Here is a 13,529-nt window from a genome sequence, read left to right as displayed (position 1 = left end):
GGCTTGCAAATGAGGCATTAAAGTCAAGAAAGAAAAGCATAATCCAATTACAAGTAATAGTAGAGATAGCATGTGCTTCATCACCGCACCATTTGGTTGCGGTAAGGCAAGCTTATTGCTCTCTTTTCAACTGTTCGCTTGAAGAAGACATCATATCCAACGTCTCTCCTCCTGTTCAAAAGGTGTACAGCAGTTTATTTATTCTTAATTTAGCCAAGAGATAAATAAACAAACACACAGTTCTAATTCTTCCTCTCAACTTTTTTCAGCTTATGTACTTTCTTACAGATATTACTCAGTTGCATAGCAATCAAGAGTTAGAAATTCTTACAATGTGCTCGTTGTTTTATTGTATATAAATTTGCTTGGTCATCTGGTCGTCAGAGGTTGGATCCATTATCTTGACTATGATCTCGTGGAATATAGTTGTCAATTGTCATTTTTAAAGACTAAAAAATTTCTCAAAATGAATCCTAGGAGTTTTGGTGTAATTACCCTGAAACTATAATAATTCATACTGTCATGCAGATTAAAGGTTTTGGCTCTGTTTGGTTCTAGTTTGAAAATTTTCAGAAAATAGAAAGAGAAAGAGATGAGTGTGTTTTTGAGAATTTTTAATATGTTTGGTTTTGTTTATTGTATCAGTACAAGATAAACAAACATAAGTGAGAACACACTGAACTGACGTATTTTGGAAAAAATGAAAAAGGTCTGTTTTTTGTTTTCTCACTTGGACCCTACTATCAACAGATCTTGGTTAGTTTGGTGAGTTCCTACAGATATGATAAAGAACATGTAGATTATGATATGGCCAATATGGAGGCAGCTATACTGCGTAAGGCCATTGAAGCAAAGAAATTAGACGATGATGAGGTTGTACGAGTTCTCAGCACAAGGAATATGTTTCAGCTTGCACAAACCTTTCTGTGTTATAAAAATAACTACGGGAAATCCATAGACCAGGTTTGGCTTTTCTTTGTAGCAGATGATTGATAAATTTCGTCTTCCTTTGTTTCGATTTTCACAGCTTGGAATTTCATTTCACAGGAGATTATGGCCTGCGGAAAGGGCATTTTGGAGTCTGTTATGAAAGTGGTGGTTTGGTGCATAGACTCCCCTGAGAAACACTTTGCTGAGGTAATTAAAAAGCATCTTCCACTTATGTTCCATAATGTCGACTTTACTTGGGGGGTGTTCCACAAAAAAATATTTCTAGTAATTATAACTTTTGGCTGAGTATAAACTAAGAGTGTTTGAAACAACAGGTTGTGCTTATAAATCTCATAAGTTGGAAGTTATTGCAAATAAGTTGAGGTGATTACGACTTTTTCGCTCTCTCGATGTCTTTATATTCTGGAAATACCATGCAATTCTGACACCCTCTTTTAGTGTCTATTGAAAAGCGCTATGCAAACTCATGGATTTTGGAGTGTTTTAAATGTTTAGGAGAAATCTCAAAAACATGCAACACATGAAATTTGGATTACCGACCTTTAACTATCTAAATTAAGAAAGAAATTTTTTTGAAGTTCTCTTTTGAAATAACCATGTCTTTATGCTTTGGACTGTCCAGGTCATAAAAGCGTCGATTGTAGGACTGGGGACTGACGAAGATTCACTGACCAGAGCTATCGTCTGTCGAGCTGAAATCGATTTGATGAATGTCAGGGCAGAATATTTCAACACCAACAAATCTAGCATGGACAATGCCATCATAGACGACACTTCCGGAGACTATAAGGACTTCCTCGTGACTTTGCTTGGAGCAAACATCTGATTCTTTTTGTTCTGTCCTATCTGTGTGCAGTTTATTGAGTTGATGGCTTTGAGAGTGCGTTTAAATTAGAATATGCAGGAATGGTTCATGTTGGTACTGTAAGTTGAAGAATTTATGGTTTTCTTGTTCGTTGTTGGTTGTAAATAAAGCATGTTTTACGGTGTCATTTTAACTTCGTTAGTTAACAACTGACAAAATAATACACTATTAATTTTGTAGGATAGGATTGTTCAACATTTTTAATCGTTTCATAGTATTTCAAAATGATTCCAAAATTAAAAAAATTCAATATATATCGTCCTTTACTTTATAAAATTCCTAAAATTGTCTCAAACTTAAGAAAATCCGACCCATTTAATTCTCTAAGGAGTTTATGGAACTAGAAATGTTGACTTTTTTCTATTTTGGAATCATTTTAAAAATATTGTAATATATAGGATTAAATGCGTCGGATGTTCTCAAATTTTGGATCATTTTAAAAACTCCAGAAAATAAAAAATTAAAAATGTTGAATACCTAATTCTATAAACGTAAAAGTATAATTTTGCCTTAAAAACTAGAGCCTACTTAGTAGAAGTTTTCAATTAAAAAAGCATAAAGACAGTTTTAAAATTTAAACACAATCCGCATTGATATAATCGTGAATTTTAATACTAAAATCATTTTTCTCATAAAAAGTTGGGATATATAGATAAACACAACTTTCACAGAGTAACACCATGGATTACTGCCAGCGAAACCCTCAGTAAGCGAAATTAAGGCTCCATCATCTTAAAGGATGGGTTCGAATCGCACCATGTGCGTGGTCTACTGCATAGTAGGAGTTGTTGTATTATAATCTTTGTTAGATATTAATCACTCCGACCAATAAAAATGATAAAAGAAAATCAATCTTGAGTAGCTGGTAGGATCAAATATCCTCAACATTCTCTCTGCGAGTCTACAAAAACATTTGAGGCTCTAAAAGCAGCAGCTAACAGTGTCAAAATTCAAACTCCAATCAAACTTGAAGCAGGCAATGCACAATCAGGAATGTAAAAGATGAGGCAGAATGATTTATCTGGGGGATATCAATGGCTGCAACCGACTTGATTCCATGTCTTCAAGATCAAGAGGGCGCAAACAGGGAGGACAATACGCGTCGATGGCATTTTGAAGATTAGCTTCCATCAAATCCGTCTTCTCGTCGTATTCATCCCTATCCCTTGCGTCCTGCCAAAAAAGTCGGTTCAAATATAGTTTGGATCATGAAAATGATGGGAGTAAAACATCTAGTATTAAATTGTTACACTACCCAACGTAATGCATTAGTTCAACCTAATAGCACATCAAAAGAAAAGCCAACATGTGTTGTTTGAAATGTGGGCGTACCAAAATTCTCTCTGAGAATGTCTAATTTCCTTGTTTCTAATATAAATTACGTCCTGACCCCTAGCTATTGCAAAATCAACAAAGGTTGAATTCATAGCACATAAATCAACAAAAATCAGATCAGAGCTTAAATGTCTGATATGTGCTTTATCAAGTCAACGAAACAGCAATAAAATTGTTATGTTTAAACAAAGAAAAATTTTACCTTAACCGAGCAGTGGTTGAACATAGGAAGGAAACGGGCCTTGCAGTATTCATTGAAGAATATAGTGAAAACCAAGAGAGGTATGGTGGCAAAAGATGCTGCAGGCTTCAACTTCAATCCAAAAAGGCCAATCATCGTTATTTGCATGATAACGATTGCAATGAGAACGTAGTGATGAATGTAAGGCCAATATTGACCACATGTTTCATATGTAGTTATGTACACATCTTGAGTCTGCAATGTTCAACAAAAATCTCTATCACCAGCATGATCAGTATTCTTTAATATCCTACGCTGTTAGAATGACTGGAAAACTTGGAAGTCAAAGAAAACATAGTTAATTTTTAAAGGCAACATGTTACTCAACGAAATACTCGTAGTTTGCTTGAGCAATATTTCTGATGCACAAAAATAATGATAAAAGGTCAAGATAACTTTCACTATAAAAAACTTAATCGAGGAAAATCCCTTTCTGTTTGTGACTTCGAAGAATAAATATCGCCTTGGATATGTCAATTATAAGTGAAAGAGTTGGATAGGGATATGATATATCGCAGAAAACTATAGGATAACTTTATACTTCAGGGCAGAGAGCTAACCTGGTTTATGAACACAATGTAGCCGAGACAGAAATAGGCAACAAGAAATGGGAGAAGCAATGGTGAGACAACCGCATACACCGTGCCAATCAATATGCAAAGAGCAACAGAAGGAATTACTCGGTAATAAGGTAGTGAATAAAGATAAGGTTGTTTCTTCTTCCCTCGGTCCCATGTATTTGACTTCATTGCATCCCAGATAAGCAATCCAGGCTGAAGAACCTCCAGAGAAAATCCTGACAGCCCATTGGTCAGGATGTACGTCATGAAAAAATCTGCCTGAACGTAAAATGAGAAAAGAGACAAAAAAAACATGGTGTTATACATATAAATCCCTAATGAAAAAGATTCTATGCTCAGCCGAGCATATTATAAATGCATCCGCCTATTAGTACAAAATGAAGGAAAAGAAAATCTAAGATCAGATCAGCAACTCATGGTGCGGCTGCCAAGAGCTCTTTGTTGCATTCCCTTTGCAAATCATACTAATAAGTGAAATCACAACTACAAGTGTCGACCGACTTACTTGAGCAGAAGCAGCACTGGCAAGACGACCAGGAATATCCCTTGGATGGCTGAAAGATTCCCCAATCTGATCAAGTAATGATCCTGATAAAAGGCTTAAGAAGAAAACGTTTCCGACAAGGAAATAGAAAACCATATTGCATGCTTTTATATCCTTCGTACTCCTTGAGATGTAACCGGCTAATCTTGCCATTCCTATCATAGCAAATGGAACGACGTATATAAAACCACTCAGAATGACACTCGGAAGATATCCTGTCACAATAGACCTTAATCCAGGTCTAACAAGGTAAAAGAATTTCAGAGGTTAGATACTTGGCTAAGCTTTGTTCCCATTTTACTTATTCGGCAAAAATGAAACTCAAGATCTTCAAAAGAAGCCAGATGAAGCTCTAAGCTTAAAGCTGAAGGCACAGGCAATAGCTAATATATGTTAACTAAAGAAAATAGTAAAGCATTTCACCAAGATCATTTAATCTTACATCAACTGCACGGCTATGGCGGGAGGAAACCATTTCTTCAATCTTTCAAATTTTGCAATTCCCTGAACGGCCGTGACAGGTACAGCGAAGAAGATTGTAAGTAGTGATGCCGATACATAAACCCCAAATTTGTAAAGAGGCAGGTATCTAAATGGAATTGCCAAATTACTCCATAGTACATCTCTTGGTTCTGGAGCCATTTCAGTTATCCATAGAAGAGGGTTTGAGATCTGTTGAGACTGGGCTGCCAAAGCAGCACCCCACCGTGATTTGAATGTGACAAAGGCAACAGGCAACTCCTGGAAAATGGAAAAAAATGCAATCCAAGTAATAATTGCATTACGCACTTGAGACAATGACTAGTAACTCTCTATGCTTAATAGCTTTTGGCAAGTGCTATGAGCATGCATTGTGGAAACCCATATAGTTATGGATAAAAGAGCCAACTCCTTATCGAAATCCAATTAGGCTGCAGTGCATAAAAGATCATATAAAATTCAGATTCCGAAACATGTCAGGTCAACTTAAATAAAGATTGTCTGAAGACTTGATAAACGGAGTCGGTTTCAAAGATGGTCCTCTGCTCACCTATGTATCAATGTTCCTTAGCTTCAACCATATTTCGTTATCTTAGCTCTTGTAGTTTAAATGGAATTATTCATCACATCTTCTAGCCAGGGTGTCAAGTGGAGAAGCTTTTATGCATCCAATCATCCGAATCTTTCTACCAGATTTATGTTCAGTAGATGCTATAACCAGTTCTACAGTGAGGAACTTGTAAGCATTCCTCCTCGTGCACAGAATCATATGTAGAGACCTTCAAAACTACAGCCGTAAATTTGTTTTACGCTCTAGATATCTTGATACTACTTCTGCAGTTGGTTTAGCATCATGTTATAGACTTAGTAACTGCCAACTTGTTGATTTGGGGTTTGCACTGGTTTAAGCATGGAGAAGACAGCAGGCAAAAAGATTTGTACTTCTGTAGGTGACAAATTCAATTTGTGCATAATATGGTAAATTTAATATCTTTGGATCTCTTCTTTTTTTTAAACGGTAGAATCTATTACTGCATATCAAAAGGATTAGTGCCTGATTGTGGTAACCCATCTCCCAGGAATTCAAGTACTAGTAAAGCTCAGTGGACACAGAGTGACAAAAAATAGTTATCAGAGATTATACTTCCTGAAAAAGTCACCACGGCAATTTTCATTATTATCTGTAAATAGTATTTTGAGAATTTGATTGAAAGGACCATAAACCACAAGGTCTAGGCTGATCCTAATCATTCTTCTTGAAGAACAATGAAATTTGCTATCTATATCCTCACTCAATGGGCGTGATACATTTCTTGTATGCAATGAAAGAGCGCACACCAAGAATACTATCTGTATGCCAACATCTTGCACATGCCTGACTATAGACAGAAGCAGACCTACTGTAGCGAAAATATTCTGTATTCCGATTAACAGCTGTAAAAGATTGTATTGAGGTGAGTCTATCATAGTTAATGACAACACAATATACCTGAGGCTTAAACTTTACCTTTTCCAAGGTCCAGTAGCAGTGATAAATTTACCTTTTCCTGAAGTACTTCTTTACTCTGTGTGTGCTTTATCCTCTCTGCAAGTTCTTGAAGCATTTCCTTCAGTTCCTCTATTTCCGCATCATTTTTCAGTGCCTCTGAAAGAGGGGAGTTTCTGTTGTTTTTTTCAGTCAGTGAATGATGCCCTAAGCTCTCAATCTTTCTCCTCATAGACTTTGCCTGGCTCTGCATACGTCTGAATAAATACACTTGAAAATTTATTGATATTGGTAAAGAACAGCAAAGACAGTGCAAACTCACCAATAGTTTCTCGAGACTCTTTCCATCATATAGGATCTGATAAGACTGATATGAATGCGGATGATATTTCGAGAAGAAGTGGTCTACAGAGCAGTCACGAGCCTTGTGTTCATCACACAATGGAATTTCTCGGACCAAAACAGTGAACTGATTAGGTTGATGCCTCAAATTATGTAGCTGATGAATCCTCATGAGCAAAATATTATCATACTCCTGGAAATAGAAGAGGAAACAAAGTCACATTTTGGTAACAGCTTATACGGCAGTCAAATTCAGAAAACATAACTGGGAAAGCATGTTTATTAATTGAGTTAAAAGAGCTCAAATTGTTGCCAAGCAATGTCTGAACTAAATTCAAGACAGTTCTGTGGTAATAGCAGTATCTTACGCAAAACACCATCTAATAGAGCAAGACCATGGAAAAAATAAGCAAATGCTAAAGAGTGCTCAGAAGAAGTGCAGAAATGATCATATTAATACATCCTTTTCTAACATCTAACATTATATAACATTGTCATCTTATCCTTGGGTTTTCTGGAAACTTGTACAAGTGGCTTTGTAATCTGAATGTGGCAAATCAAGTAACAAAGAGAGAACAATCATGGGCTACAGATTTCAGCAAAGAGCCTATGCATGAGAAAGTGAAGTATAAAAAAAAATGGTTACCTTGTAAAGAAGGTATAATCCATAACACGACACAAAGTACAAGCACGAACAATGCACCCAAAGCCTGTCGAACATCAGTCACCGAGATAATAAGCATCCATCAATAGACGTGTATGACTGCACATTTCGACCAACATGCTAAATTGAACAACATTGAAAAGTAGTTATGGTTTCACTTTCACCTAAAACCAAATAGAAATAATAAAACAAAAATAGTGATTCTGGTGACTGTAATATAATCAAGATGACATATTCACTACAAGCACGAACACTGGCAACTCAATAGAAGGTTGCAAAACATCATTGCATGCTAAAACTTTCTTAGCTAAATGAATGAGTGATAGGAGTATTCTGAGCAGGAACAGGAGAACAAGAGCATGTGGTTTCAAACATATTGCATATGCTTCACACAGCAAGTAACTCAATAATAGAATACTCAATCTTAGAAAGTATGTTGTAATGATACTTTCAGAGACATAAAAGTGAAATTTTTTAGGAATGTAAGAACATAAACTCCACATCTCCAGCAATATTACCAGTTAGAGCCCTTGCGAATGTTCGATATGGTGAAAGCATCCATGGAATGAGAACGTCTCGATGGCTGTCCATCACCGGCTATATAGTTAAGAGGAACCAGGACCAGTAATCCAACTACAGAGCAAACCAAAAAGAAATTGATCCTGCAATGATACTTGATATGGAATAAAAGTCGCAGACTGCACTGCACCTGCCACTAAAAATACATTTCTCTTTTAAGACTTTCTAGAAATGCCCTAGATCGTAAGTTCCTGTCTACCCTTCACATTGGGAATGCTTTAACGTGCGAGAGAAGCTTCAGATCGATGTTAATAATGCAGAATAAGTTAAAAAGCTCATGACACGATTGATTAGTTTGAAAAGGATAAAATTTTCAAATAAATCAACAAAAAAACCGGGGGGGGGGGGGGGGGGGAAGCCAAGAATTAAATGGAATTGATCTACATCAAGTGAGAAACAATTGAGATGGTAGAATAATTAAAAAAGAACAATTCTCCCAATAAAATCTGGAATAGAAAGAGCATAAATGATGTGGGTCACCCGAATTTAAAGAGCCTAATGAAGATCAAGACATCAAGACCACAGGTATCAAGAATCTCGTCCTCAGTAACATGAAGGGCACGGCGGATCCAGGCGACGGAGGGAATAAGGCGGCGAAAACCAAAGAAGCGGTTGTCGAAGGAAATTTGGTGGTGCTGAGAGAGGAGACGGGCATAGTATATGGGAGCATTAGAAGGCTGCTTTCTGAGTACAGAAAAGAGAGTTAGGATCAACAGAGCTAAGCCAATGTTGATGGAAGCTGAAACCGCCAAGCTCTCTGCATTCATCCCTCAATCAATTCTTCACCTTCTCTTCTCTGCAGGATTTGTTATAATTGGCTGCAGATGCAAATTGTGGTTGGTTTGAAGTTTTGATCGATCCATCAAACAGTGTAGTAAACGTGGCGGAGTTAGAGGGTGGCCACTCCACTCAACGTCATTGCATGCTTCTTGCATGCATTTTTGGCTCCTAGCACAAATTTTATCATCTACGGATTCAACAATTTCGCTCAAATATATTTTTTAACCCTCTTAAGTTATCTGCCATTTTCCTACTTTAATATTTTATTTATATCATTTTTAATCATTATGATTTAATTTTTTTCTTTTATTTAAGTTCACTATTCTCATAAAAAAAATATAGGCTTAAACGCAATTTTCATCCCCTAATTTCAAGTCATTCTCGTTTTAGTCTCCTAAGTTACTAGGGTCCATTTTGATCTCGTAAAACTAAAAAAATCTCAATTTTGGTATAAATTTGGTCGGGAAGTTGAGTCACTCACCGGAAAAAGTCACATACCAGGCATGTGACTTTTTAAATTGGGGTTTGCATTGTGATTGACTGAAAAAGATGATGTGGTGAAGATATGATTTAAAGTTAGGGGACTAAAACGAGAACGATCTGAAATTAGGGGACGAAATAATCCAAAAATATATATGTACTCGTATGGGTTTTTAAAATTGGATTATTAGTCCTATTAGCTCATCTTTGCAGTATTTTATATTTTAATTTTCTAAATAACATTTTAATTTTGCATTATTTTTATTTTATAATTAATTTTTTTCATCAAAGTTTACCTTTATGCTAGTGAAGGTGAACTCTAATAAAAAAAATTAAAATTAAATAAATAAAGTAACAAAATACTGTCCCAAAAAATTATAAAATATAAATATTAAAGTACCTGTGTTACAAACTAAAATACATTTATTTTTGGTCTACGAAATAACAAAAAGGAAAATTAGAAAGATGGACATGATTTTTTATTCTAAATTTTATTATATCTTTTATTTGATTTAATATAAATTAATTAATAGCATATTTTTTTATACACATTAATTAATATATATATATATATATATATTCTAATTAAAATCCAGAAGGAAAGGTGTGAACATCTTAAAGGAATTAAATAAAAGCGTTAAAAGTAGTATTGAAAGTTGGAAGAGTCTAAACATTAAAATTAAAAAGTGAGAAAAAGCTGAAGTTGAAAAGTTTGAAAAAATTAAGCTGCAAAGGTGGTGAGGGAGTTAATTAATTCAAGAAATAAATTAGAGAAAAATATTTTTATGAATTACGTTTATTTTAAAGCTCGATATATGAACGAGTAAATTACAACGAGATATTTATTAGAATTATCTGTATTTTCTCGTTGGTTAAAAAATTACGAACAATGAGAAGTAATTGTAACTATAGCGACTCTCGTAATCTACTCTAAATAAAATGAAGTTTTTCTTTTAGTATAAATTACAACTACCTCCCTCAAGTTTGGCATAATTCTGAATACTCTCTCATTATTTGAAAAATTACAAATACCCACCTCAAATGAAAAATAATTATATAGTTAAAGACGATGAAGTACGTACTATTATTTTACTTTTTTTCAAAAAAAATTATTTAAAAATTTATAAAAAAATTGAAAAGTGGGTAAAATAAATAATTTACAAAGAATATTAGTTTATAACAATATTTTAAAAAATTATAAAATATATATAATTATAATTTATAATCCAAAAGAAAATCTAATGAAATAATTTTGTTGTTAGACAAATATTAAAATTAAAAAATATTTAAATAATAAAAAAGTACTTATAATTATGTCAAATTTTATTAAAATAATTGTAGTTTACCTTTTCATTTATAAAGTAGAAGCCCTTTGAGTCTCTCACCCCACCCAATTAACTTATCACCCTCACAAGTCAAACTGAAATTGGACTGAAAATCATATGAAAGCTCCCCCTACCTTTGCAACCATACAAATCTCTCTCTCTCGATCCTAAACAACAAAAGAATCTGTTCCCAAGAACCCGGAACCAAAATCCTCAATTATGGTACAAAATCTACAGGCACACAGAGAAGCAGCACTCTTTTCTTGATCACTTTCCGGTGTTACTAATCCAGTTTCAAGATAGCCTCGAATACATGGAGGAATCAGCTTCATCAGAGCAACATTCTTCATGCGCCTCTGAATTTGGTTCTTCAACCCTCAACTCAAGATCATCATCTTCAATGCAAACAGAGCCCACCATAGAATTCTCAGTCTTCATCCAGAAACTCTCTTCGATTCTTGATGAAATGAAGGATAGCCTCGATGTAACAGACCTGCCCGCCATTGCCAGAGCCATGAACTCACTCGAAGCTGATTATAAACACGCGAAAAAAGTGATGGACGGTGACAAGATCCACTCTTCCACCGCCAAACACGTAGAGTATTTGATTCAGAATCTCGGAAGGTCATTAGGAGTCGTGCTCTTCGCCGGCCGTGAGGTGCCGATGGCTACCAAGCAAAAGATGGAGGCCTTGTGCAAGGAAATGATGAACGTGAGGTTCGATGTGAGTTCGGAGAGAGAATCAGAATTTTTCAGTGAGGACAAAGCAGAAAAGGGAAATGCTATGTTGAGCATTGATGATGCAATGGTGCAGATCAAGTATGGGAATGCAGAAGAATTTAAGAATGGACTAATAGGGTTGAATTCATTGATCATGGATGGTTTGATCTCGAACGATACAGTTAACTATGAAGATCTCATCAAGGTTTTATGCAAACGATTGAGTTTGTGTAGACGAGACGAAAGACTGACCATCATTTATATACTAAGATATCTTGTTACCAAGAATGTCGAAAGCAAGGTACTCTAGAATGTCTGGATAGTACAAATGAGTTGATCTTTTGTATTTTTGACTTTTAGTCGTTATACGAGTTGCATTTTTTGAAAGCGTGCAGGAAAAGATGAAGGATTGGCAGATTTTATCAGGACTAGTGAAGTTGCTGGGACGGGACGTGGAGGAGCAGAGGGCTGCGCTGGGGCTTTTGTTGAGTCTCTCGGAAGATGCAGGATTTAGAAGAAGAATGGGTAGAATCCAAGGTTGTATTGTTACTATAGTTGCCATTTGTAAGGGAGACGACGAAGAGGCTTCGTGTTATGCAAAAGAACTTCTAAATGCTATATCAAGCAACACTCAACATGTTCTTCATATGGCTGAGGCCGGTTATTTTAAACCTCTGATTAAGTACCTAAAGGAAGGTAACTATTAGTTCACTTTTCCCTCTTGCACTCCTCCTTATGATTATTCAGTTGCTTTTGGTTTTAGAACCTCCAACAGGATTTGACGTCTTTCGGCCCAAAAAAGCATTAAGAAAAACGAAGGATCAAGAATTTGAAATGGAGTTCTTACTTCAACTTGTGTCGTCTTTCCAGGTTCAGACATGAGTAAGGCTCTAATGGCAACGGCACTGTCAAGAATGGAGCTCACCGACCAGAATAAAGCTACCATTGGAGAAGCTGGAGCAATTGAACCCCTCGTTGAAATGTTCAACACGGGTAATCTTGAGGCCAAGCTCTCAGCCTTAAACGCACTGCAAAGTTTATCCAACTTGAAGCAGAATATCCGTGTCTTGATCGATTCAGGCATAGTTTCATCACTTTTCCAGCTCCTTTTCACTGTAACTTCTGTGCTGATGACGTTGAGGGAACCAGCATCAGCAATTCTTGCAAAGGTAGCACAATTTGGGTGTATACTCGTCAAACAAGACGTTGCTCATCAGATGCTCTCGCTTTTAACTCTATCTAGTCCAGTTATTCAAAATCATCTCTTGGAAGCACTGATATACATTGCTGCACATCCAAATGCATCTAAGGTTAGGAAGAGAATGAAGGAAAACAGAGCCATTCAGCTGCTCGTAACCTTTTTCACAGATACGAATGCTAAAATCAGGAGCGGTGCCCTCAAATTAGTACACACTCTGTCTAAAGATGCAAAAGAAGAGCTCACAGATCAACTGGGGTATACAAACATAAACATCATTGCAAGAATAGTCATGTCAGCAACATCAGATTCTGAAAAGGCGTCTGCTCTTGGGATACTTAGCAATTTGCCTATAAGTGATGGGAAAATCACTGATCTACTAAAGGAATCGAACTTAATGCACGTGATGGCTTCCGTTATGAGTTCAATCCATGCGAATCCCACATCTACAACAATGCAGTTGGCTGAGAGCATCGCAGGTATACTCACTCGTTTCACGGTTCCTACTGATAAAAGACTACAGCGTTATTCTGTTGAGAATGGAGTAATTCCTGTTCTCTTCAAACTGCTCTCAATCAGCTCAGAAAATGCTAAGAGCAATGCTGCATTTTGTTTAGCTCAATTATCACAAAACTCATTTCATTTGAGTAAGTCCCGAAAAATGAAGTGGCTCTGCATACCCCCTCCGGAAGATGCTCTCTGTGAAGTTCACGATGGCTACTGCTCCGCTAAAAGCACGTTTTGCTTGGTCAAGGCCGGAGCTATGCCCCCATTAGCTCAAGTTCTAGACGGTAACGAAAGAGGTGCAGATGAAGCAGTTCTCAATTGCATTTCGACTCTTTTGCATGATGAAATTTGGGAGAGGGGATGCGATTACATAATTAAAACGTCGGGGGTTCGTCTTGTTATCAAAGTTGTCGAGTCTGGAAGCTTGAAATCTCAAGAGAAAGAACTTTAT

General features: G+C 36.2%; 3 protein-coding genes across 5 annotated transcripts in view; 2 read left to right on the top strand and 1 right to left on the bottom strand.

Moving 5' to 3' along the window:
* LOC105169626 (annexin D3) overlaps positions 1-1,949 on the top strand; it is a gene marked incomplete in the record, with an annotated part of 3,312 nt that extends 1,363 nt beyond the window's left edge. The window contains 4 exon segments of the mRNA XM_011090079.2: positions 1-182; positions 751-963; positions 1,048-1,137; positions 1,574-1,949. Coding sequence (XP_011088381.1) covers positions 1-182; positions 751-963; positions 1,048-1,137; positions 1,574-1,777 — 689 coding nt within the window.
* Positions 2,656-8,950, bottom strand: LOC105169607 (CSC1-like protein At3g54510). 3 transcript variants are annotated; one of them, XM_011090066.2, is made up of 11 exons: positions 8,549-8,948; positions 8,008-8,151; positions 7,472-7,535; positions 6,806-7,018; positions 6,539-6,730; positions 5,139-5,258; positions 4,960-5,021; positions 4,479-4,758; positions 3,953-4,231; positions 3,354-3,587; positions 2,656-2,989 (listed from the first exon to the last, which is right to left on the bottom strand). In XM_011090066.2, the coding sequence occupies exons 1-11, from the start codon at positions 8,833-8,835 to the stop codon at positions 2,834-2,836; spliced, it is 2,031 nt and encodes a 676-aa protein (XP_011088368.1). In that variant the 5' UTR covers positions 8,836-8,948; the 3' UTR covers positions 2,656-2,833. The 3 variants fall into 3 exon arrangements, with proteins under 3 accessions (XP_011088368.1, XP_011088359.1, XP_011088351.1); XM_011090057.2 differs by having other exon boundaries at positions 4,960-5,258; positions 6,539-6,724; positions 8,549-8,950; XM_011090049.2 differs by having other exon boundaries at positions 4,960-5,258.
* LOC105170180 (U-box domain-containing protein 44-like) overlaps positions 10,967-13,529 on the top strand; it is a 2,709-nt gene continuing 146 nt past the window's right edge. Inside the window, exons 1-3 of the mRNA XM_020694938.1 lie at positions 10,967-11,674; positions 11,769-12,069; positions 12,244-13,492. Coding sequence (XP_020550597.1) covers positions 10,967-11,674; positions 11,769-12,069; positions 12,244-13,492 — 2,258 coding nt within the window. The remainder of the gene's footprint in view (positions 11,675-11,768; positions 12,070-12,243; positions 13,493-13,529) is intronic.

This window comes from Sesamum indicum, linkage group LG1, assembly GCF_000512975.1.
Source record: "Sesamum indicum cultivar Zhongzhi No. 13 linkage group LG1, S_indicum_v1.0, whole genome shotgun sequence".
Taxonomy (NCBI): Eukaryota; Viridiplantae; Streptophyta; class Magnoliopsida; order Lamiales; family Pedaliaceae; genus Sesamum; species Sesamum indicum.
This window is presented reverse-complemented; position numbering and strand designations above follow the sequence as displayed.

Coding starts and splice junctions, on each gene's coding strand:
- LOC105169607 (XM_011090049.2), bottom strand. CDS start 8,835: ATGAATGCAGAGAGCTTGGCGGTTTCAGCTTCCATCAACATTGGCTTA. Junction 7,019..7,471: donor GATTATACCTTCTTTACAAG/GTAACCATTTTT, acceptor TTCTATTTCCAG/GAGTATGATAATATTTTGCT. Junction 4,232..4,478: donor CCAGTGCTGCTTCTGCTCAA/GTAAGTCGGTCG, acceptor TTTTACGTTCAG/GCAGATTTTTTCATGACGTA.